General features: G+C 48.7%; 1 protein-coding gene across 14 annotated transcripts in view; it reads right to left on the bottom strand.

Moving 5' to 3' along the window:
* Dnhd1 (dynein heavy chain domain 1) overlaps nt 1–24,767 on the bottom strand; it is a 69,918-nt gene that overhangs the window by 3,630 nt on the left and 41,521 nt on the right. For 5 of the 14 annotated variants that reach the window (XM_013511985.1, XM_005380153.2, XM_005380155.2 and 2 more), the window contains 18 exons: nt 23,819–23,944; nt 23,297–23,394; nt 20,274–23,187; nt 19,928–20,081; nt 19,572–19,764; nt 19,057–19,345; nt 9,986–11,594; nt 9,595–9,803; nt 9,154–9,358; nt 8,982–9,084; nt 6,968–7,117; nt 6,547–6,729; nt 5,351–6,440; nt 2,330–2,656; nt 1,944–2,096; nt 1,589–1,767; nt 494–1,459; nt 121–307 (listed from right to left, as the gene is read on the bottom strand). In XM_013511985.1, coding sequence (XP_013367439.1) covers nt 121–307; nt 494–1,459; nt 1,589–1,767; nt 1,944–2,096; nt 2,330–2,656; nt 5,351–6,440; nt 6,547–6,729; nt 6,968–7,117; nt 8,982–9,084; nt 9,154–9,358; nt 9,595–9,803; nt 9,986–11,594; nt 19,057–19,345; nt 19,572–19,764; nt 19,928–20,081; nt 20,274–23,187; nt 23,297–23,394; nt 23,819–23,944 — 9,135 coding nt within the window. Of the gene's footprint in view, nt 1–120; nt 308–493; nt 1,460–1,588; nt 1,768–1,943; nt 2,097–2,329; nt 2,657–4,480; nt 4,891–5,350; nt 6,441–6,546; nt 6,730–6,967; nt 7,118–8,981; nt 9,085–9,153; nt 9,359–9,594; nt 9,804–9,985; nt 11,595–19,056; nt 19,346–19,571; nt 19,765–19,927; nt 20,082–20,273; nt 23,188–23,296; nt 23,609–23,818; nt 23,945–24,767 lie in introns of those variants that run through there. The other 9 variants (XM_013511986.1, XM_005380154.2, XM_005380156.2 and 6 more) reach the window with 9 other exon arrangements.

The following is a 24,767-nucleotide window of genomic DNA, read 5'->3' as shown; positions in this document are numbered from 1 at the left end:
CAGATGCAAGGTCCAGGGGACAGGCTTGGAGCTAGAGGATCAGTCATAAGGCCTGAGAGTTCAAGCTTAAAGCCAAGTGCAGCTTCAGATACTAGAATCCTCTCCTGGCAGCACACTCACCCTTGGCTCCATCCAACAGCCCCAGCAAGGGCTGCAGTAGCTCTCTTGGCCAGTGGGACATCAGATGACAGTTATCCAGCACCAACCAGTGCCCCTCCAACATGGCCTGGTTTAGGGTGCTGACCACATCCGAGACTGGGTTCCAGGCCTCTGAGCCCAGGGCTATCACCTGCAGATGATTTTGCCCCTGGGGACCAGCAGAAAGGTGGCAGTGACTCAAAGTGACACTAGGGTGACCCAAGTGTCTCACAGGGACACCCAAAGTAATTTTGTAATCCACAAAAGACCTGTAAGAATGCTGAGGAGGGTTTCCACCCACTATCCCACCCCATAGGGTCCCAGTCACTCTGTGGCCAAGAGGCTAGGTTCAAACCTGCTTATTTGAGGCAGCCTGTTTCTGGATAACAGTCAGAGGATGGAGGGTGGTTGTGGGGTGGCCAGGCGGTGGCAACAAGATCAGAATGGGCTGAGTAGCCTGACTCTGTTCAAAGGGCAAGGTGGGGATACCCAGGTTCTCATCCAGAGGCCGGCCCAGGAGGCTGGTGGTAAGGTCTGCTAGGGCACCTGCTAGGCTCTCGGGCCGTAGCACACGCCACAGGATCAACTTCTGGAGGAGGCTGAGTGGTTCAGAGCTGGGCCCAGGTGCAGGACCCAGCACTGTGGAATGCAGTGACAGGTAATCCTGCCAAACCTTGGAGCGGTCTGCCAGGGAGGCACGCAGCCCAACAAACGGGGGCAGCACTTCTAATATCCCACATTCGTGCCAGGCTCTCGGTGTGAGCCAGGCTGGCCGCACCACACCTGGGTCTGGCTTCTGGTAGCCTGTGCTGGGAGAGGCTGCCAGTCCAGGCCAGAGTGCCAGCCTCTCCAGCTTTGGTGCATTCTCTGTCACTTGCAGCAGAGCCAAAGCACCCAAGGCACCCACCAAGGGCACTTGGGTTAGTCCTAGTGCAGTCAAGGTAATGCCCAGCAGCTGGCGGGTCAGGTGTGCTTTCAGCTGCAGCAGATGGCTGGCCAGGTCCTCCCTGTGCTGGATATCATGCGGCTTCATGCTGTCCAGAGCTTGCCTGATTGCTGCCAGCCAGTTTTCTGCACTCATATGGAAAAAGGGCAGCGAGTTCTGCAGAGTGCTTAGGGTCTTTACTATGGCTATTCCATGCCAAACCACCTGCTGGTAGGGTACCCACAATACCACCTCCTGCAGCTTCTGTTCTTTCAGCTCCTCATAATGGGCCTGCATCTGACAGATCTTTGCCTGGGCTCTCACAATGTCCCGCATAAACTTGGTGGGTTTCTCATGCAGTGGGTTCTGGAACAGCAGCATCGTCAGCAACTGTTCCTGCATATAGTAATTGTTTGGATGGATCTGGCCCTTCCTTACAGCACCCAAATGTCTGCACTCATCTCTGCCTCCCTACCCGGCCCCTTCCCATGCTCAGCCTGTCCCACAGATTGGGCCCCCAAGCACCTCAGCAGCCTCTATGGCTTCGCAGGCATCCAGGGCTCTGGTCTTTAGGTCCTCCCAGCGGATCTCAAGCTCAGGACACTCTCTGTGCATGACTTCATGTAGCACCTGGTTTTCTAGTACTTCCAAGTTTAGGCCCAGATCCAGGACATTCAGCCCCTTCAGCAGTTCACAACCTAGCACTTGGGGGGTCACAAGAAATATGCTTAATTCCTTTCCCTTGGCAGGGCCAGGGGGTGGGCAGGGAATGTGGCTCCCTACTACAGTTCTGAACCTGCTCTGTGCCAGGATGAATGAACCCCGGGGAGCCTAATGTGCCCACAAAGCTGGCGCTAGCAACCTACCCTCTGGGCCTCACCTTTTTCCAGGGCATGGAGGGGCAGGGTCGTGCTCAGATAGAGGCAGAAGCCAGGCTGCACGTGCGGTGGACTCAGCTGCTCCCGCTGCAGCAGCCACTGCAGTTCTGGGCACCCGAGGCCCAGCTCCATGTTAGTCAGGAGCACGGGCTGGCCTGTGAAGGGAAACAAGGACGACCAACCCATAGTGCCAGGCCCCATGCCGCTGTCCCTGCAGAGACCTGGCTCTGACCCACATGCCTCCATCTGATAAGAGGCCTCCCTAAAAATTCCTCAACACAGTGGGGGAAAAGATCAGAGCTAAGCTCGGAGCGTGGTGCAAGAAGCCTATGGGATCACTGGACTCGGGGAGCACAGCGGGGGCATAGGGAAGGGGATCCATTCTCACCACTGGCAGCTGCCTCCCTGAGCCGAGGACCCAACTTTGGGTCAGTGCCTGAGAGCACACTGAGGCAGAGAAGAGGCGGAGACGGGGTCTCACAGGCAGGTTTTGACCCCTGACTCTCTGCCTCGTGCTCTTTCTCCTCTTCCTCCTTTTCCTCTTCCTCCTTTTCCTCTTCCCCCTTGTGCTCTTCCTTCTCCTCCTCATTCTCCTGTTCCTTTGCCTTCTGTGCTTGGGCCTGCTCTTTAGCTTCGTTTCTCTCTCCATTATCATCGCCTCCTCCCATGGGCTCCTCTTTGTTCTCTCTGTTTGGATTCCCCATGAGGCCATTCCCTGGGGTAGAAAGATGCAGGGGAGCCCTGCTGAGAGGAAGGCTCCATTCCATGAGGGAAGGGCGGCAAGAGGACAGCTTAGGGAGGTGCTCAACCTCTGTGATGCACTTTTCTGATCTACAAAGTGGAGCTGATATTAAAGATGACCTCATAGGGTCACCGTGAAGATCAAATGCAACGATACATAGACAGCACTCAGGCTGGCACACAGACAGTGCTCAATAAAGTTGGCTCACATTATTGTTCTAAATCCCAGAGAAGGCTTAGTCATCTCTGAAACTGGCTCCATTTCTGCCCCTTCTGTGGGTTGGTTAGAAGAGTCAGCGCCTTTCCCTTTTTTTTTTTAACCTAAGCTAACTCTGCCACTAATAACTAAAAGAGGCCTCAACAATTTGGCGATCAGTGGCTGCAACAGTGGTTTCTCAGTGGAAAGGCCATCAGCTATGGAACTAGCCAAGTCATGTGCAGTGTGGGAACCCAGATGGCCGGCTATCCCACAGCCATTCCTCCCATCCAAGTACTGACCAGGCCCGACCCTGCTTAGCTTCAGAGATCAGACCAGAACGAGCACATTCAGGGTGCTATGGCCGTAGACCCCACAGCGATTCCTGTCCACCTTTCCCCCTTGCTGTGGTGCCCAGGCTGACCTAAAACTCCTGGGCTCTGCCGCAGGAGCTGCAAGTGATAAATGCTTTTGTTTATTTTTTTCCTCAGGTTCTCTTGAAAATGGAGGTTGCCAGGTCTGCAGTGTGTGGTTCATCATTTTCTTGTGCTGCAAGTTACCAAAAGTTTAACAGCTTGAAACAAGGCCCGTGTTATCTCACAGTCCTATAGGTTGGAGGCTCCGCACAGCAGGGATTGATTCTGTGCTCAGGGTTTCACAGAGGTAAAACCAGGGTGTTAGCTGGGCGACAAGGCTCCTGTGCAGCTTGAGAACTTTTTCCAGGCTTTATGGATTTCTGTTTTTGTTTTGAGACAGGATCTTGCTCTGTTTCTCATCCTGGCCTCAAAGGCCCTCCTGGGCTCAAGTGATCCTCCTGCTTCAACCTCCTAAGTAGCTGGGACTATAGGCACGCGCCACCACACCTGGTTCTTACTAGTTTCTGACAGAATTCCCCTCCTTCTCACAGTTGCCCCGTGGCCCCTTCCATGTGTGCACCAGCACCAGCTCTTTGAATCTTTCTTGCGTTTTAAACCTCTGTGTTTTCTTTCCTCTTTTCTGTTTTTTCCCTCATACTGGGGATTAAACTATATCCCCAGTCTTTAAAAAAGAATTTTCTTTTTTTTTTTTTTTTTGTTTTGAGACAGGATCTCACTGAACTGCTAAATTTCCCAGGCTGTGGCTGGGCTTTTGATCCTCCTGCTTCAGTCTCCCAGAGTGCTGGGATTGTAGGTATGAGCCACCATGCCTGGTTTTCCTTTCTGCTTTAAAAATCTCACTTGCTGGCCAGGCATGGTGGCGCACGCCTGTAATCCCAGCACTTGGGAGGCTGAGGCAGGAGGATCGTTGCGAGTTCAAGACTAGCCTGGGCTACAAAGTGAGCTCAAGGCCAGCCTGAACTTCATAATGAGACCCTGTTTCAAAAAGACCAAAAAAAAAAAAAAAAAAAAAAAAAAAAAAAAAAAAAATGAAACCACCTAGATAATTCAGGGTAACATATTTCTATCTTAAGGTTAATTGATTAGTAACTTAATTATATCTCCAAAGTCTTTTGTATCATATAATGTAACATAATCATGACAGTAATACAAGAAAGCAAATATCACAGAGCCCAAAATTCTGCCTACCACTTTTGGCTAGTCAGACTTCTGGAAGGTTTTTTACTTTCTTGATAACAGGGACAGAAATAACCAGGATAATTGGAAGGACAGCAGACATCTTGCAACTATGATATGTATATTATTTTCCAGGGACAATTACCACAAACTTAGTGGCTTAAAACAACAGACACTTATTCTTTCATGGTTGTGGAGGCTGGAAGTGTGAAGTCAAGGTGTTGGTGAGGCTCTAAGGAGATTTCTTGCTTCTTCCATCCAGTGGTGGTTCCAGGTGTCCTTGGCTTGTGGCTGCATAACTCTTGTATCAGCCTCACTTCACATAGCCATCTTTTCTATGTATTTATGTATTCTCCTCTGTCTCTTACAGGATGCTTATCATGGAACATAGCGCCCATTCACATAATATACAAGATGATCTCGTTTCAAGGTTCTGAACTTCATTACATCTGCAAAGACCTGTTTTCCAAATAAGGTCACATTTTCCTCACCTATTTAACCCCCTAATTCCATCTTCTGGAAAATAAACGCACTCTCTGCCTTCTCCTAGGAAATCTTTCTTCCAATACACCACTAAGATGATCCAAAAATACTCAATAAAAATGTTCCCTTGGAATTTCTCAGCATTGAATAAATTGGGCAGTAAAACTCTGGTTTGTGAGCAAGGTTTCCAACAGTGCCAAGGAGACCAGGAAAGTGCAAGAGCATAGATTCTGGTTGCCCATGTAAAATCAGGATCATTGCATTACAGGCCAAAAAAAAAAAAAAAAAAAAGCAAATGTGACCACATTTATTAATATACGATAGGCTGATAAAATCTGGGATATCCTGGCCACAAAAATTCAGTATTTCCACTATGAAAAGGAAGACCATGGAGGCTGAGACACCCCGAAGCACTGTGTTACTACCCCTGCCTTACCTCCGCCCTCCATGGGGGCTGAAGCCAAGCAACTGTTCTCTTCCAGAGGCAGCGGGCTCAGCCACATGAGGGCCTGGTTGCTGGGGTCAAGCAGCAGAGGCCAACGGCAACTATGGTAGTGGGTGCAGCTTCGCAGGAGCAGCCCTGCCAGGCGAGCCGACTTCACCTGGGGCTTCAGGTCCCGGTCCCACCGGTTCTGTTCAGAACTACAGCTCAGCAAGGACAGAATTCTGAAGGGTAAGCGTGTGGGCAGCAGGGGGGTCTTTGGTGGCACGACGATGCCAGACTTCTGCTTTTGCTTCAGCGCCTGTGCCACATCATCTGGGCCCAGGGCCTCCTGAAAACCCCTGCACAGGGCCAGCCACTTGTCCAGGAGCTCCTGGCGCCGTGGTGGTGGGAAGGGACCCAGGTAGACAATAGCAGCTGAACACACAAGAGCATCTCCAAACACGGTCAGGCAGTGTCCCTTCAAATTCTGGCGTGGAGGGGAGAGCAGAAGTATGTAGGCTGGGAGGGCAGACAGGAAGAGGGTCTCGCGAGAGACAGCAAGGCAGGGTATGCAGGCCAGTAGGGTGGTGAGGAGAGCTGGGTGCAGGAATTGTGAGCACTGCTGGGGTGTAAATGAACCAGGAGGGAGATGGCTGGGAGGGGCCGTTACCTGGAGCTGCATAGTCCAAGTGTGTATGGGTGTGATCAGTGCAGGCCTCACGGTCCACTTTTGATAACGGCCATGCTGTGCCAGAGTGAGCGTGCCCAGCATACATCTGTGGGCAGCGTGGGCATCCTGCACCTTCTTAGTCCAGGTCAAAATATCCTCCAGCTTCTCCTGGGCCTGCAGCTGGTAGTGGCCTAGGCGGGCCTGCTCCCGAGCCAGGGTTGCCTCCACCTGCCGCAGCAGTAGGCCCGTGGGCAGTCCCCGGTGCTGTGCCAGCCTGTAGCGCAGAACGGCCCACAGCCAGGTCGCCAGGCTCGCTGCAGGCACGCTGACTGCCCTCAGGGCTGCGTCGCTCATACCCGGGGCCTTCAGAGCTTGGTTCAACCTGACCAGCTCCAAGTCTGTCATCTTCTCCTTGGGGAAGAACACCAGCTCCTGGGAGGGTATGTGCAAGGGGAAAGGGGAAGATGCAGCTGCTCTGGAGCTCGACCCCGCCAAGCCTCCCCTGTATGCCTCTCTTGTCCTCCTTCGTCTGCCCTACCTGATAAAAATCTTCAGTGCATAAAAGCTGCTTGGCACTGGCCCAGCCGGTTTCACGGTGGAACAGCTCACATAGCGCATCAGTCACCCGCACTACAGATTCGGGTGGTGCTCGATAGCTCCGTATCTCTTCAAAGTCAGCCACCTGCAGCTGGCTCAGGGGACCCAGAAACGCCTTGCCCATCTAAGTGAGGAGAGATGCACACTGAAGCGAGCTCCTGAGGTGCTCTGCTCTTTCTTCAAGGAGGGAGCGTTTTCTCCTAGGAGGCCTCAGAAGGGGCCACTCCCCAAGGCATACTATGACCTTTGCCCTCTCTCCCCAGAGACCCCGATGAGTCACCTCATCCTCTGCTATGTACATCCTATAAGGGGCTGTCCTCTCCCAAGAGAGCAGTGCGGGGCAGGTGGCGGGAAGGGCCCACCTGGTCGAGGAAAGCCTCGTGCTGAGCCTGCAGGGCATCCCGCTGCTTGGCCAGGTTCTCAGTGAGGTTCTCCTGGTGTCGACACTCTGACAGCTGCTGCTTGTACAGGAGCTTGCTCTGCTCTAGCTGCTGCTGAGCTTGGTTGAGGTTCTGTGAACGGAGATCAGGCCCTGCAGCTCTAGATCCTGGGGGGCGGGAAGGACCCATAGGGAAGGACCCCATAACCCTGACAGGGTGACCAAGGTGGGCTCTAGGTAGGCCACAGATAGAGCCTGAGCTCTGGGTCTATCACGTGCTGCTGTGTAAGTCACACATCTAGTAATGCAGCCCAAGTAAGTGGTAGCCACTTTAGCATACAGGCCCAGGCAATCTGGCTCCAAAGCATGTGTAACTATTATGCTGCTCTCCTTATCTTGGCTCCTCAGAAGTGTTGTTATGGGAAATAGTTCCCTCTGTCTGGAAGCATTCGTCTCCCTTGGCCTTCATGATACTGTGTTCTCCTTGGGCTTTCTCCAACCTTTCTGGCTATCGTTTCTCACCTCCTTTCTCTGCCATCCTTTATTCTTTCTCTTCTCTCCTCTCTTTCTTTCTTTCTTTCTTTCTTTCTTTCTTTCTTTCTTTCTTTCTTTCTTTCTCTTTTTCTTTCTTTCTTTGCAGTACTGGGGATTGATCTCAGGACCTTCTTACTGAGCTATATCTCCAGTTGCCCTCCCACCCCATGTCTTCTATTCCCCCAAACCCAGGCCATCTTTGAGATCTTTTAATTACATCTCCTAAATTTCTTTCATATTCACTCCTAACTGATTCTCTCTCTCTCTTTCTTAAAAAGATTTTTTTGTTTGTTTGGTTTTTTGAGACAGGGTCTCAATATGTAGTTCAGGCTGCCTTGAACTCACAGTGATCCTCTTTCCTCAGCCTCCCGAGTGCTGGGATTATAGGTGTACACCACCACAGCTGGCTCTGATTTTCTAAAACCAGAATCTCAACCAGGTATAGTGAGTCATACCTGTAATCCTAGCATTTTGGGAGGCTGAAGCAGAAGGATATTGAATTTGAGTCCAGCTTGGACAATTTAGCATCTTAGTGAGACCCTGTCTCAAAAATTAAAGATTACAAAAGGATTGGGAAGTAGCTCAGTGTAAAGGGCCTGGGTTCAATGCCCAGTATCACTCGAACAGAGTGGAATGGCATGGAATGGAATGGAATGGCATGGAATGGAATGGCATGGCATGGAATGGAATAGAATGGAATGGAATGGAATGGAATAGAATAGAATCTCATCATGTCCCTTAACACACGTTACTCCTACATTTGGTTGACAATGCCTCTTGATCAGGTCCCTACTTATCTTTCCAACCTCTTCTTTTTCTTTCTCCTCCAGCCCTTGACTCTCCAGCTACCCTTACCTCCAGTGGGGCAATGTTCTCTCCAAGGGGGTTTACGTCCTTCAGTAGGGCTTATGTCCTCCAATGGGGAAAATATTCTCTTGCCCCTGGGCCTTAATACACTGTTACTTCAGCATGGACATTCTTCCTCCTCACCTTCTATGGCTGGTCAAATCTTACCTATTGAGTTGTATGCCAGCACTTTTAAGTGCTTTGCATGTAAGATCTCATTTCGGATATGAGGGCGATCTGTCTGCGACATCTGTCACCCTACTGATCACCAGGGCTGATTCGGCTTATCTGGCTAGCTAGGAGGGTGTCTCCTTCCTCCCTCAATGCTCCATATGTGTCCCTCCTAAAGCTGCGCGCTTGGTCAAAGAGGACGACCATCCCCAATAAAGGAGGACCGTTCCTCAGTTGAGGGTATACTAGTAGCTGAGCTCCACTGCTAGAACCTCCAAACACGCTCTCAAGATCTTATTTAACTTTCATCAAGGGTTATAGAGACTTCCCAGGGGAAAGGGCAATTCTAGGAAAAATAAGCTAAAGTCCACTCTGGTTGGTTCCTTCCCAGTACCCTTTCGCTCTGCTCTGCTGCACCTATATAAGTCTCACAATCTTCCTCTTACCTTCTGGGAGTCTTTTAGTTGGTGCTCCAAGTTGATGACCAGGGTGGTGCGGACCCTGTGCTGCTCAACCAGAATTCGCAGATTCTCCAGGGCGTTCTGGATCCTGGGGGTACACATACCAGTGAGTGGCCCAAGAAAGCGGGACGTAAATTGCAGGAATGGGGCCACTTACATCTTTGCTCTATTTTTCATCTTCAGGATCATCTTTTGCTGCAGCAGCAGGAAAGTATCCAAGAAGTCTAAGAAGGTCTTGGGGGTGACAAGAGGCAATACAGGGCACAAGTGCTCATGGTAGTAGGCAGCAGAAAGGTGGATGAGAGCCATGGCTTTAGCCACACTAGGAATTGAGGCCTGGAGGTCTGGGCACTTGAAGGATCCTGCAATGGGCATGGCTTTAGCCTAGCCTGTGAGCTTAGGGGAATGGGAAAGGGAAGGTACCCTCTCCTAGCTCAGGAAAGAGGGCAGAAAATGTGAAGGAAGCAGAGAGAGACCGAAAGGGAGGAGAGGGGAGGATAGGGAAGGAGAGAAGGTAGGGGAGGGGAGAGTGACTAGCCTGGGTAATAACAGAACCTGATTGAGATGAGTGGTGAGGACGGGTGAAAAGGGCTCCTACCGTCATCAAGGGGTAGGCTTTCAGCACCCTCCAGGTGGTACTGGGCCACTCTCACCAGGGAAGCTTGGTCCCAAGATTCGTAGTGGTCAATGCTGGCAGTGGCTAGTTGAAGGAGCCTCAGAAAAAAGGTGGAGGGCAGCTTCTTTTGGGCCTGGTCATCTCCCATCAAGAAAAACATGTGCAAGTGGCTACATACTTGCTGGTAGAACCTATGGACAGAAACTCAGCTGGTGTCTTTTTCTTGACCCCTTTGCCCATCTAGGCTCCAGTTACAACCCTGAGCGCTTTGCCTTTATCGTCTGAGCCCTTGCCATAACCCGTGGATTTCACTTGGGCCTCGGGGCCAGGAGTAATAGCAGAGCAGGGTCGGGTATGGCGTTCTGGATCTCACCTTTGCAACACGATTTCCTTCTTCGTGTTGTATTTGATACCAAGGTTCTCCCTGGGGAGATGTTCTTCGATGCTGTCCAAATCTGCCTCTGTGTACTGCTCAGGGAAGTTGCCTACAGATGCCAGGGCTGCCAGCCGATAAAGAGTAGTGAGATCCACACTCTTGGGCACCAGCAGGGCCACCGGGTGGCTTAACATTCCAGCATCCCAGCTGGCATCTCGTAGACACCGGAGAATGGCCTCCTCGGGCCCAGTTGGCAGATGGAAGAGGTGAGCCTGACAGATGCTAGTGGCCAGAGTGATAGCAGTACGGCGCCCAGTACCCAGAGCCCCTGAGAGCAGTAGGCCATGCTGGCGGGGCCTGGACAGCACCCGGACCAGGCGGGCCACATGCTGGGCCAGGGGGCGGATCCGGACAAGGTGGGGGCTGAGTCGCAGCTGAGCAGCTGACGTGGCCAGCTGTTTTTCCAAGCGCACCCACTGTCTTTCTAGATACAAATTAGGCCCCTCAGAATTGGACCCAAGTATCAGCTCCTGACAGAAGACCAGGTCTGAGGGCTTTTCCTTGGGACGGAGTAGTAGCACTGGTAGCAACAGGGGTGTGACCATGTCCATCGGGCCTGCCTTCTGCCACCAAATGTTGGATTCCTCTGACTGGAGCTTACAGCTGGAAGCCCTTCTGCTTTCTTCCTGCTCCGCCTTGTGACTTATGCTTTCCATGGGCTCCAGGCTTACTGTCTTTATGGATGGTGCTAGACTCGGATCAGTGGAGTATGAGCTTGGGGTGGCCTGAAGGCCGTAAGGGTCCTCTTCCTCCTCTGTTTCGCTGTTGCTGTTGCTCATGTTTTCCCATTGGGCCAACTCTCCCTCAGATTCTACTTCAGGTACCGTCTCCTCCTCCTCCTCCTCCTCTTCCTTATGGTCCTTGCCCAAGGGCTGGCGCCCTGGCCCATGGCAGAAGACACGTTGAGCTATTTCTAGGAGCAGATTGGCACAATCAGAGCGTTCCCTGGGGCTGTCCAGCCGATCACAAAAAGTTCTCTGTGCCTCATGCAACCAAAGGCGTACAACGCAGCGCATGGTCATCATAATAGTGAGGCAAGTGCCCTGCAACCCTGACACCCGATACAAGTGCTCCTTGTCGTAGAAACAGTCTTCAAAGACTTGCGAGCCCACTTTGCTAGGCAGTAGCTGCAGGCTTCCCAGAAGATGGCTCACAGAGTGCAGGGAAAAACGGTAGTGTGGGTGGAGGGGCGAAGGCATGAAGCGGCGGCACACCGCCTCCCAGGCCTCTACTGAGGCCTGCACCAGGGCTTTCCCCAGAATGCCCACCTGCTCCACAGAGGGAAATCGCTCAAGCCACGCCTGGATGCTAGGTGTATGCCTGCTCAGCAGGGTGGCCTGCGTCACGCTGCCGAGGGCCAGCACCGTGAAGAGTCGAAAGAGGCGTGGGCACAGCGGGTGCCCACAGCCTCCTGGCACTGTGGTAGTGGCAAGGAAGTTAACCGTAGGCTGCAGTGTCTGCAGTTCCAGTGTGCTGTGGGCATACACGGTACCGTCCATGGCCTGTCGCAGAGTCTCCAGCACTGGCTGGCAGCTCTTCTCCGCATCTGTGGGACACAAAGAGTAATGGTGAGGACGAGTCCACGTGAGTGTGTTCCCTGTGCCTCCCATCCCTGGCCCCCGGCTCTGTTCCCAGCACACACAGAGTTCTGGAGATTTCCGTGCCTCTGATGGGTTGGCACGTGGCCGTGTCTGAGCATGTTACTTCCTCTTCTCATTCAGATCCTACCTCTATGAGCAATTATTCATTAACGAAAAGAAAATGAATATTGTAGTAAGATTTGGAAGGCAGAGTGGTTGGGAACTAGGTCCAGTCACGGGGTGAAAGTGCAGTTATTTTGGTCAAAGAGAGTATAAGTTGTATCACAGCTACACTTCAAAAATCTGTTTAAAGGCCAGTCATGGTCCACATGCCTGTGCTCGTGGTCGCAGCACTTTAGAAGGCGGAGGCAGTAGGGTTACAAATTTGAGCTCAGACTTTAAGAACATAATTACCTGCATGTTTACCTTTATTAAATTTAGAAAGTTACTTTCTAAGTTCTTATTTTTTTTGTTTTGCTTTTGTTTTTGTTTGAACTCACTGGCCTTGAACTCACTATGTAGCCCAGGGTGACCTTGAACTCACAGTGATCCTCCTACCTCAGCCTGCTGAATGCTGGGATTACAGATGTGCACCACCATGCCTGCATATCTATTCATTTTTTTATTCTATTACAAGTCAAGCTTGGATAAGTTGTGTTTTGCAAGCTTCCATCCATTTCATCTACGTTACCAAATTTATTAGTATAAAGCTTTTCATAATAGTTACCTTTTAAAATACCTAAACTTCCTTTATTCTTGACATTGAACACATGTTTTCCTATTTATTTCTTGACTTATTTGCTAGGCAACTGTAGACTTTATTTACCTTTTCAAAGAACCAAATTGTGGCTCAGTTGATAGTCTCTACAGTTCAAGTAGTTTTCTAGTTCATTGATTTCTGCTTTGGTCTTTATTAGTTATTTCCTTCTAATTGCCTTGGGTTTAACTTATTTTCAGGGCTGGGGACATAGCTCAGTGGCACAAGCACCTGCCTGGCAAGCACAAGGTCCTTAGTTTGATTCCCTTAGTTTGATTATTATTTTCTCTAGGTTCGTAAGCAAAAATTTAGGTCATTTAGTCCAGACCTTTCTGACACAGGCATTGTTTTACTTTTCTCTTGCTGCTGAGACAAAATATCTGATACCCAAAGTTAAGGGAGGAAAGGTTTATTTAGCTCACAGTTTGTGGAGGTTTCAGTCCATAAATGGCTAGCTCCAAGGCAAGGTGGCACATCTCAGAGAGGTAACAGTTCATGGAGGCAGAAGACAGCAAAAGCAACAACCAACCCTTAACAGTGTCTTTCTGCCTCTTTTATACTCTATCCAGGCTGCTGGGATTAGGGTGGTTCCAATCCAATCACTGGGCTGATCCATCAATCTCCCACTGTTAATCCCAGCACCCTGAATCCCAGCATTGCACCACCAACCAATCACACACTATAGATTCAGCCACCTCTGAAGAAGGCCTATCTAAAACTGCATCAGGCTTTGTGGGGACATCTAGACACAAACCATAACAGGCATTAATGCTATAACCTTCTACCTAAGCACTACTTTAGGTGTCTCCCACAAATCTTGATGTTTTTCATAACTAGTCAGTTTGAAATATTTTCTTCTTTCTCTTGTAGCTTTTTTCCCCCCTTTCACACTGAGGGTTGGACCCAGGGCCTCATCTGTACCAGGTGAGCTCTCTGCCACTGAGCTACATCACCAGCTCCCCTACCTTTTTTTCTGGTACATGAGTTATTTAGAAGTGTGCTGTTCATTTCAATGAATTTGGGGGCTTCCTAGGTATCATACTGTTACTGATTTTTATTATCATGATCAAAGAATATACTCTAAAATTTCAAAACTCTGAATTTGATTGAGACATTTCTTTACCCAGCATATGGTCTCGCTTGGGGAATACATCTTTTGTCTTAGTCACTTTTCTCGTCACTGAGACCCAACAGCTGACAGGCACAGCTGGGAAGAAGAGAGGTTTACTTTGGCTCTGTTTCAGTGCGTACACTGGCTCCAAGCCAGGACGGATGGCAGAGCAGAGATGCTCAGAGACAAGCAGCAGTGGGGGGAGATAAACCCGGCTCCAACGACCCACACCCTAATAGTGAGTCAGCTGTAAGCCCCTGTAATCCATCATCTTCCAAACGCCCCGCCCGTGAATGCACGAGGCTGTGCGGGGACATCTACATATAAACCTTAACACATGTACACTTGGAAAGAGAGTACATTTTGCAGTTGGTGGGCATAATGCTCTGGGGTAAAAGTTGATATGGTTGCAGGAATTGTTCAGCTCTCTATAGTTTACTTTCTTACCACTGTTCCATTCATTATTGAGAAAGGAGTATGATATCTCACACTATGTTTTTGGATTTGCTTTTTTTCCCCCTTGTTTCTTCATATATTTCAGTCTGTTTTAGGACTTTTATGTCTTCCTGAGGAATTGAATCTTTTAACTGTGAGATGTCCTTCTGTATCTTCAATAATACCCTTTGTCTTAAGTTGCTTTGTTATTAATATGGCCACAACAATTTTGTTATTCATTTGGTTGATATGGTATTACTTTGCTTTTTTTTTTTTTTTTTTTTGGTTTTTCTCCGGTACCGGGAACCGGACTCATGACCTTGCGCTTGCCATGCAGGCGCTTTTGCCACTGAGCTAAATCCCCATCCCCCCCCTTTTTTTTTTTTTTTTAGATAGGGTCTCATATTGTAGTCCAGCCTGTCCTTGAATCCACAATCCTCCTGCCTCAGCCTCCTGAGTGGTGGGATTATAGACATGTGCTACGATGCCAGTTTATTTTGCCTTTTCAAAAAGATCCTTTAATCTATCTGTGTGTATGTATTATAAATTTTTGGTGCCGGGATCAAAACTAGGGCCTCACACAGCTAGATAAGAATTCTACTACTTAACTGTGCATCCCCAGCCCTGTACTTGCACATTTAAAGTGAATCTCTTAGTGTATAGCTAGGTCTTAGTTTTTCATCTAGTCTGAGGATGTTGTCTTTTTATTTGGAGACTTAGTCCATTCACATTTAATATAATTAAATTTATAGTCCATAATATTATTGTTTTCTATGTTTCTTCTCTTCTTAAACCTTTGTAACTTTGTTGGTTCCTTTTGTAAAACTTAAATATTTTAATATCTCATTGTATTTATTGACTCTTTAGTTACTCTTTTTTAATTTTTTGTTGTTGTTGTTTGTTTTTTTTTTCCAGCACTAGGAATCAAACTCATGACCTCATACTTGCCAGGCAGACGCTGTGCCGCTGAGCTAAATCCCCAGCCCCTTTAGTTACTCTTGATCATGATTATTTAGTGACTTTTCTCTGGCTAATAATAGCCTCTTTTTCCTTTTGAGACAGGGTCTCCACATGTCCTGCAGGCTGGCTTAAACTCATGGCAATCCTCCTACCTCAGCCTTCCAAATACTGGGGTTACAGGCATATGCGAACTTGCCAGCATAATAGGCCTTCTTACCTTACCAATATTAGAAGTAATATCATGCCACTTCACACCTTTCCTATTTGTTACTTAATGTTTAAACATGCTGTAGGGATGGATTGACAACTGGTGGTCTACTTATAAACCCCAGCTGAACTGAGCAAGCATGGTAGCAATCCCACCTGGGGACTGTTGCCAGCAGCATAAGAGGCAGAACTAGAGAAGGAGAAGGAGGCTGTTGGGAGTGGAAAAAGACTGTTGGGAGCTGGTAGAAACTGTAAGGAGCTGTTGGTTGTTTTGGAGAAGCTTGTCATACTGGCTTTCCTCATGAACTTGGCTGTTTTCATCCTCTAAGGAGCTCGGGGCCTTGATGGCACTGAGAATGGCTTTGGTTCACTTTGGGGGAGCTCTGGTCCTTACTCTGAGCATTGCTTCCTGGTTCCAGAGGGGAATAGGGTGCACAGCTCAGTCTCCTGGAGAAGTTTGCTGCATTGGCTTTCCTGATGGGAACTCAGCTGTCTTTGTCACTGGAGGAGCTCAGGACCTCGCTGTTGCTGAGGATGGCTGTGGTAACTTCCCAGGGAGCTCTGGTTCTTACTGGCTCCAGTGCAAATCCCTCAAGCCTACTAGCACAGATCCTTCATCTTGCTGGCACAGACTTCCTAGATTCCACCACTGACCTTTGGGCCTTCCCAGCGCAGATCTGGGAAACAGGCCCGCATGAGGTATTGTTATGGGCTCTGGGCCTCCAGTTGGATTCGTGGGAGGCACTGTTATGAGCTCTAGGTCTTCAGCTGGGCTCATGCTGGACATTTCCATGCGATACAGGCCCTCAGCTGGATTCCTTGGTCTATAGTGTGTGGACAGATTCCCTGTACTCTCTTGTATATCGTTCTTTGGGTGACTATTATAAATAATCTTATAAAATATGTGTCCTGTATTATATATTGTTCCCCTTGCACATAAGTCCCAAACCATTACACATGCCATTTCACAAATATAAGAAACAAACAATATATAACTCAATTTACTTTTTCTTGCCATTCTAATTTCACTATCTTAGCTATTGTCTCTTTTACTTCTACATACATTATCAATTCACCTAACAATGTTATTATTTATGCTTTAAACTACCAGTTGTCTTTTAAGGAAATTACAGGAAGAAAAAATAATCATTTATGTGTCCCCACATATTTACGGTTTTTGATGTTTTTTATTCTTTTCTGTAGATCTGTTTCCATTTTTTCTCATCATTTACCATTTATTATAGTGAAATTCTAGCAGAAATGAACTTTTTTACTGTACCTGTGTCTGAAATATTTTATTTTCTAGATAAAAAAATTCTAGGTGAACAAGTTTTCTTTTTACCTTTAGTAGTTTAAAGATGTTCTGCCATCATCTGGAATCCGTGGTTTCTGATGAAAAATTAACTATCATTCTTAATGTCATTTCTCCATATATACTGTGTCCTTTTCTTTTTCCTCTGGCCAGCTTCAGGTTTTCTTCTCAGTATTTTACTATGATGTGATTAGTTTGGCTTTCTTGTAATATTCTGCTTTGGGGTAACTGGGGTTTTAATCTGAAAGTCAGCATTTTAAGTGAAATTTGGGGAAATGTTGGTCATTACTTCCTTAAACGTCTTCTCCTTTCCTCTGGGACTCCAGTTACATATGTATTAGAATGAAGTTTTATTCATATTTAACATTCTTATATTCTTTTTTTTTTTTTTTTTTTTTGAACAAGCATTCCTTTTTATTTATTTATTTATTTGGTCTTTTTGACACAGGGTCTCACTATGTAGTTCATGCTGGCCTTGAGCTCACTTGTAGCCCAGGCTGGCCTCCAACTCCCAACAATCTGCCTGCCTCAGCCTCCCGAGTGCTGGGATTACAGGCGTGTACCACCCGGCCACTTTTTATATTGTTGAGGGTTCACTGACTTCTACCACCTCCAATTTTCTGTTAATCCCATTTAGTGAATTTTTCACTTGTTATTGTATTTTCTAGTTCTATGATTTCCATTTAGTTATTGTCAAAGGTTTCAATTTTACTATGATTCTCTATCTGTTCAATCATTAAGATCTTATTTTTCTTTAAATATCTGAATACTAGTGGCTATATAATAGCTGCTTTAAAGTACTCATCTGCTAATGCCAACCTGTACAACATTTCAGGGTCAGTTTCCATTGATTTTTTTCCTAATAGTGGGTCACATTTTTGTGTTTTGGCTTTTTAAAAATGTGTATTCATTCTTTAAATGTTATATGGCTGTTCTGGTGGCTGTCGCCTAAAGATAACTATCATTCTGCCAGGTACAATGTTCTTCACTCTATAATGGTTCACATAATATTTTCAACACTTTTATTTAAATCTTTTCCCAAGTGAAATCTCTTCACAGATCTGGCTGTATCACCTTTTACTCCCCCTGCTGTCCACTGACATCCTAATTACTTATGTAAATTCACTGCAAAGGTCAAATAACATAGTTGGGAAGACTTATAGGCTGTGGAACTAAACGAGCTTGAATTTTAACCTTGATTCTGACACAGTAGGTAAGAGGTGCTGGGAAAGTTGTGAAATTTCTGTTTCAGTTTCTGCATCTTTAAAATAATTGTTAAAAGTCTCCATCTTACTAGGTTTTTATAAACACTAAAGCTGACATAAAGCATATAATACATGATACTCAACAAGTTGTACCTTCTATTATTTTTTAAGTTTCAATATACCTAGTTCTAGTTACCCACATCCCATAAAGGACTTCAGTGATTGACTGGACAACCCATCCAGTACTTTAGCTCATTTCTTGACCCCAGCAGCCTCTCCTTATACTTTATTACTGCTTATTCCCATGACTGTGCTTAAAACTGGTTATTATCTGGAGGTAAAAGTTTATAATCTTTAAACTTCAGCATTCCAACCTTTAATCACAGTTTCTCTCTTTTCTTCTTTATACTGTATTTTCTTCTACAAACTAACTGAGCACTTACTTCCTGCCAGGTCTACCAAAATGAATGAAATAAATCCCTATTCTCATGAAGCTGAAAGTGTAGTAAATGGGACAGACAAGCATACAGTCACAAAACATCACTGTTATAGATATTGTACACAGCAGAGGGTAGATATCAGCCTACCTTGGAAGATCAGGCTTCCTGGACGTGCTACTGTCTTAGATGATTTGGAAAGAATACCAGGATTTAGCCCAACAAACAGAGGAGAGAAGGCACAGGCCAGCAGTTCTAGAGGCCACAGGAAGCCTGATTTCTTGAATCCAGTTAGAGTACAGAGTGTAGGAAGCTGGAGGAGAAACCCTCATTGTGAAAAGCTTTGCAAAAGCATTTGCCAAAGTTGCAGGTAATGCTTGCTTGAACCATAACATAAGTACAGCAAAAGATTCAAAAAATATTTAGGAGGCAGAATTCAAAGCCAAAGGTGACTAGGTCTGGGTGAAAGAGGAGCTGTCAAGAATTCTGGATTCAGGGGCTGGGGATTTAGCTCAGCGGCAAAAGCGCCTGCCTGGCAAGCGCTAGGTCGTGAGTTCGGTTCCCGGTACCGGAGAAAAACCAAAAAAAAACCAAAAAAAAAAAAAAAAAAAAAAAGAATTCTGGATTCAGTGACAGGTTGGATAATGGTACCAGCTATTAAGAGGACACACAGAGCAGACTTTGTGTGTGGCAGTGGGGTTCAGTCTAAGGGGCCAATGGACATCCCAGTGGAGATGCAGAGGACACAGATGGATAAACAGGCCTGTGCTTAAAAGAGAAGTCTAGGGGTGGAGAGAGAGTTACCAGTCAAAGCAAAGAGATGGAGGATGAGGCTATGAATGGATAAGATTTCTCAGGGAATATATGTAGAATGAGAAGACATTAAGAATAAAACACTACAGCTTAATTTATGGACATATATCTGAGTCAGGGTATATTACTGGAGATTTTATAGTCTTGTGAAATGACACTAGCTTCTTCCTTTCCTTCTCCCAGCTCCTCACCAGAAGAAGCCAAATGCAAATCCTCCAGCAGGAAGAGGAGGGAACCTTTGGGATCCTGGTGATGTGCAGACCATGGACTGGCTTGTGCTTGGTCCTGGACTCCTCTGCTTAGCAGGAGGCGAAAGTGGGTAGAACAGAAGGCAGGGTGGACAGGGCTGTATATGTAAGGATGGCTTGGCTCCACTAGCGCCTCCACAAAGGCTGACTTCCCCGTTGCTTCCTCTCCAGCCAGCAGCACTGGCTGCCCCCTCGACAGAAGCAGGTCTACCACATACAAGAGCCGTTCGGTCTGTAGGACAGGAGCAGGGCTTACTGTGGCAGTTCCAGGGTAGGACAGTAATCTAGCTGAAAATAGGGGTCTAAGAGACTTGTCTTAAAGCTATGCCTGGAGAACACTCCATATGTTCTAGTGATTGTGAAAACATAACAAAAAATGGCACCAGGTAGATCTCAGTTGGGCCTCAAAACTACCCCTAGCATAGACCCTTAAGTCCCAACCCTAGTTCTCCTCACACCTGAGTAGAAGGGTGGAAGGTACCCAGAGTTCCCCTGATGCGGCTGCTCAGATAGTGGCCAGTGAAGGGGACCAATGTCCCATCTTCAGGGTTCACATGTAGCTCAAACACTAAAGCTATGGGTGGTAGCTCAGGATAGTTGGAGAGGGAACCGATAGAACTCCTTATGAAGACATCAAAAAAGGGCCAAGACCTGCTCAGGGGACACACAGACAAAAGTGTCAGATGGTTATAACAATCCCACCTGGGACCAACCCACACATCCCCCACATTCCCACAGTGATACCGCGCGGGCTTTAACTCACAGGGGCTGGTCCAGCCCTTCACATGCCCCACCCTCCCATCCTCATGGGTACCTAGAAGGAAGGTGGGCTCCAAAGCCCCAAATCAGGGCAAAAAGAAAGCTGCTGAGAGTGAGCAGATGCTCCCTGTCCTGATTTGGCCCATCATCACTGTCAGCCTTGGGCCAGTTTGCATAGCTGCTTTTTGAAGCCTTGAGGCTGGAGTCCTCTGTCGTGGTCAACACAGCCACGATGGAAAGCCCAGTAGAGAGAGCAGGAGGTGGAGGAAACGGCAGAGGTTGATCATATTACTTCTTACTTTTAGTCCCCTGGCCCAGCTCCACCAAAGAACCCATTCCAGCTATATCCCAGCAGCCCTCACAACTCCATTTCTTTCAACCCAGCCCCTTCATCTTCCCACCTAGATCTTGTGCCTTCTTCTCCTCATCTAGGTGAAGATGGAGGTCAAGCAGACCGCGCAAGATGCGGCCCAAGCTGGTGACTTCAGCCACTCCTGGGCAAACAGCCTGATGCCCATGTACCTGCAGCAGAGAACTAGCACCCTTGCGAGTGAGGAATCGGAACGTTGCAGGCACCAGACCATCAACCAGCTGGTTGAGCGCAGCGACCGTATGGGGTGGCAGGTGGTACTCATGGGGAAGGGCTGCCATCAGGGTGCTAAGCATGCTGTGCCATGTCTGCTCCCCACTGCACCAGACTAGAGCACAATGGCTCACCAACATAGGGGACATACCTGTTGCATCTGCTAACTCCATCAAAAGAAAGGTACCTGGGGGTCGTGCTATCTGTTGCCCGTTGGGGAGGCTGAGTTGAGGGGGGTCACTCAGAAGGCAAGTGATGGAGTCCAGCCAAGCCGCACTGGAGGCCCCATCGCATACTACCCAATGCTGGATCCTCAGCGGTTCCTCAGCCTGCTCCTTCGGGCCCGTGCTCCTATAGTGAAGGGCAGCACGAAGTACCCTGGGAAAGATACCACAGTGCCAGTGGGAGCCCTCTAGCCATCCCAGGAATTCCTGGGAGCTAAGCACACTGGGGTACATGTGAGTGATTTCCACAGACTGGTACCTCTGGGTTGAGGTTTTCTCCAGGGCTGCCAGCCGATTCTGGATCTTAAATAAGCTGTGCCAACAAGTAGTTTTGCCACTCCCGGCAGGACCCAGGAGCACAATGCCTGAGGCCCAGTTGAGGGCCTCGCTGAGCTGCTCCAGAGACCCCATAAGGTCAGGGCTTGGATGCAGATCTACCTGTTGCAGTTCCTCTACCACCAGTGACTTCATCCTCCTACGGGTCATAGGCTCTGCCAGCACCTGGACAGCAGTAGGGAAAATCCCGCGGAGCAGCTCTCGGAGGTGGTGCAGGCGGAGCCCATCCAGGCTGCTGAACAGGGATGAGTGCAGCAGAGCACGTAGTAAGGCAGCCTCCTCAATGCCAACTAGGCTGCTAGAATCCTGGGGCTTGAATTCCTCCTCCTCCTCCTCTCCCTCCTCCTTCTTGGTCACACTTAGTGTCTGTATTGTCTCTTCCAGTATCTGCTTGAGCAGTGGCAAGCGGCAAGGCACGGGCCCGGACACCAGCTCACTCTCTAGGGAGAAGAACTTACATAGGCGGGTAGCCATTCTAGAGGCATCCTGCATGCCTGCACCAAGCAGAGTCAGCTCTGCCACTTGCTGCAGATCAGGCAGTGCCAGTGCCACAGGCCGCAGAAGCAGATGCAAGTTGGCAGGCACAGCAGGGCTCAGGGCCCGCAGTGTCAGGAGGCAGCCATAGCCGAGGCGCACGGACACATGATGTTTCTCAAACGAGCCACTGCCAAGGATCTGGGGTTTGGTGGGGTCTATGGTGCTGATGCTTTGGGAAGCCTCCTGGTACAGTGGGGCACAGAGGCAGCGCAGTTCAGCCAAGCGCTGGCCTAGGGCAGAGAGCAAGCCGGGAGGTAGGTGCTCAACTCCCTCCAACAACAGCCAGGCTCCGCCCTGCAGGGCACCAAGCAAGTAGTTGCTCAGGCATCGGGCCTGTATCTGAGGCAAGCATGGCATCATCACCAGCTGGCGGCCCAGAGCCCGTGCCAGGCTATTCACCATACTTGTCTTGCCCACACCATCGGGGCCCACTAAGGTCCCACAGGCCACCTCCTCCAGGGCCAATAACAGAACCAGCACTGGCCGCTCAAGCAGCAGGCTGGGTAGAGGCCCCAGTCTGGGACCCAGGTACTCATAATTATATAGGAAGGACCTACCCAGCACATCTATCCAGCATGCAGCTGGTGTCAGGGAAGGCTCAGTGGATACAACAGTCTTAAGGCTCTGCAGAGGGCTTTCGGGGATCAAGTGAGGTGAGCCCAGGTGATACTTGAGTTGGCGAGCCCAGTGGAAGTCTGTCAGATCACTGACCTGGTGCTTCTCCAGCAGCTGTGCTATATCCCGGTGAGTCACTGCCATGACCAGCAGAGCGCTGAGAAGGCTGGCCTGGCGGACAGAGAGTAGGGGCTGCCCTCCTTGGGAGCTCCTCTGAGCTCGCATAAATTGCACCAGTACCTCAAGCTTGTGTATATGCCTGGGGGTTGTGGCCAGGGTCCCCAACTCAAGCAGAGCCTCCTCCATCTCAACCCGCCACACCACCTCCTCTGCTACCATTACACATTGCCATGGGAAGGCCTGGACTAAATCTAGCCAGTGCTGAATATTTGGATGTAGGGCCGACTGGCTTTGCTCAGGCAACTTCTTAAAGGTCTCACCTATGGAAGGTCTCACTTCAAGACGGGCCGCCACACAGTCCTGCAACATGCACACAAGTGCCAAGTGCAGACAGTTCTCCAGAGAGGCCAGCCACTTGGGGAGATCTGGATACAAAAGAAGGGGTCCCTGCAGCTTCACCACCTCCCCTCCTTCCCCTAGCACAGCAAGTGCCTCCACCTGAGTCTGTCTGCTTGAGCTTGACTCTTGGTCATCCATGTTTTTCTCATCGCTTGGGCTGGACTTGAAGCTCACAGCATGCATGGGAGGAAAGCAGCGATGTGCCCACAGCTCAGCCTCACAAGGCTCTAGAGGGGCAGCGAGCAGGGCCACCAGCTCGCTGTCACTGAGGAAGAAGAGGCGGGGGAAGTGGGCACACACCCCATACAGCACAGTCTCCAGAGCCATGATAATGCCCTCCAGCTCCACTGATCCTGCTTGCAGCTGCTGTTGTAGCTGCTGACCTTGAAAGTAAGGGCTTCTCTTGGCACTGGGCAGTATAAGTGACAGAACCAGAGGGTCAGCTACAGAGATGCGCATCAGCACCCGATACTGATCGTCCACAGCCTTGAAACGAGTGTACTGTGGAAAGAGTCGAAGTGAAGGCACACAGGAAGTGGTAGCTCCCCCTCCAGCCCTGTGCCCCACTGTTTGGGAGTTCTTGCCCACTCTGCTTCACTCCCTTCCCTACCAGCTCAGCACTAGGAAACTGGATCTTCATCTCATATAGAACTTTATTCAGAAAAATCCATTTCTGCTGAAAAGACATCCACAGCTCCAGCAGGGCACCTGTATGAGCAGTCAGAGGAACACTAGAGAGCAATAATAGGGTTCTAGCTTCTGCAAGACGTGCACCCTGCTCCTGGTCTCCTGGGTGCCTCGCCAGGCCAGCCTGGTTTCTCTTCTCGTTAGAGGAAATAAAACTTGCACCGTAAATAAAGACCGGGTTGGGGGTTGGGGATTTAGCTCAGTGGCACAGCGCCTGCCCGGCAAGCGCAAGATCCTGAGTTCAATCCCCGGTACCGGAAAAAAAAAAAAAAAAAAAAGACTGGGTCACCTCATGCCAAGAAATACCCCTGAAGGAAGAAGTCCTGACTCTTCTCCCATCCTTAGATGTCCTTTAGATCTTCTCCCATCCACCCCCGCACCCCAAGTCTCTAGGCCATTCAGCCTCAGGCCCCACCCTCAGGCTCAGCTGGAGGCCTGCACTCACCCAGGCTTTGCATGATGGTCATCCACTCCAGTGCCATTTTGTATAAGTCTCCTGACTTTTGGATGGCCAGGACCTTGAACAATGACTGAAGACTTTTCTGGATGGAATCTTGTAAGCTGCCGTAGTCTAAGGAGGAAAGAGCTGAGCTGACAGCCACAGCTGAGCTGAGCTGGTCTCATTCCACATGGGGCAAGGGCAGTACCGGGCAGAAAGCAGATTAGCATGACCTTCTCGGGGGACAGAAACCTTGATGCCCCTTCTATCTTCAAGGATTTCACTGGCCAATCTGGCAGAACTAGTAGAGTACTGGGGTCTCAAAACAGGGAGAGAAGAAACATCTCCTTCCTTGAGGCACAGTGGGCAGACACTGGACCAGCTGGTGTCCCAGCTATGTACAACTGGTATCCATACAGTTCCATGGAAGTTCTTTGATGAACTAGAGCCTTCAGCCTGGGAAGAGGGTTCAATGGCTCCATGTCCCTACATAATATTTCAATAGAAAGACACACATTCTTGGACAAAAGGGATCCTGGTGAAAAGCTGAGACCAAAATTTTCTTTCATGTCTTAGCACTTGGCTCCCCGTGGTGCTGCTTAAAATGTTATTCCATCATTCCGCATAAGACTGGGGTTGGAAATAAGTTAGGAATGCTAAGGTGAAAATGAAGAGTTGAAAGAGAAGGTTGACATAGACAGATGTAGGATTCTCTAATACAGTACTCATGTGGGGGAGAAAATTCTCAGTATCCTGCTCTTAGAGTGGAAGAATTTCTACGCTCTGTAGAGAATAATATTGGAGTAATATTTTTAGCGCCTCTATCCATCGATTTTTTTTGGGTTTTTTTTTTTTTTTTTTTTTTTTTTTTTGTTGTTATTTCAAATTTACCGGGAACCGAACACACAACCTTGCTGTACACCACATTACCTTAGCAGGCAGCTCACCCTTCATG

The sequence above is a fragment of the Chinchilla lanigera genome, unplaced genomic scaffold (assembly GCF_000276665.1).
Source record: "Chinchilla lanigera isolate Chin_1 unplaced genomic scaffold, ChiLan1.0 scaffold00013, whole genome shotgun sequence".
Taxonomy (NCBI): domain Eukaryota; kingdom Metazoa; phylum Chordata; class Mammalia; order Rodentia; family Chinchillidae; genus Chinchilla; species Chinchilla lanigera.
This window is presented reverse-complemented; position numbering and strand designations above follow the sequence as displayed.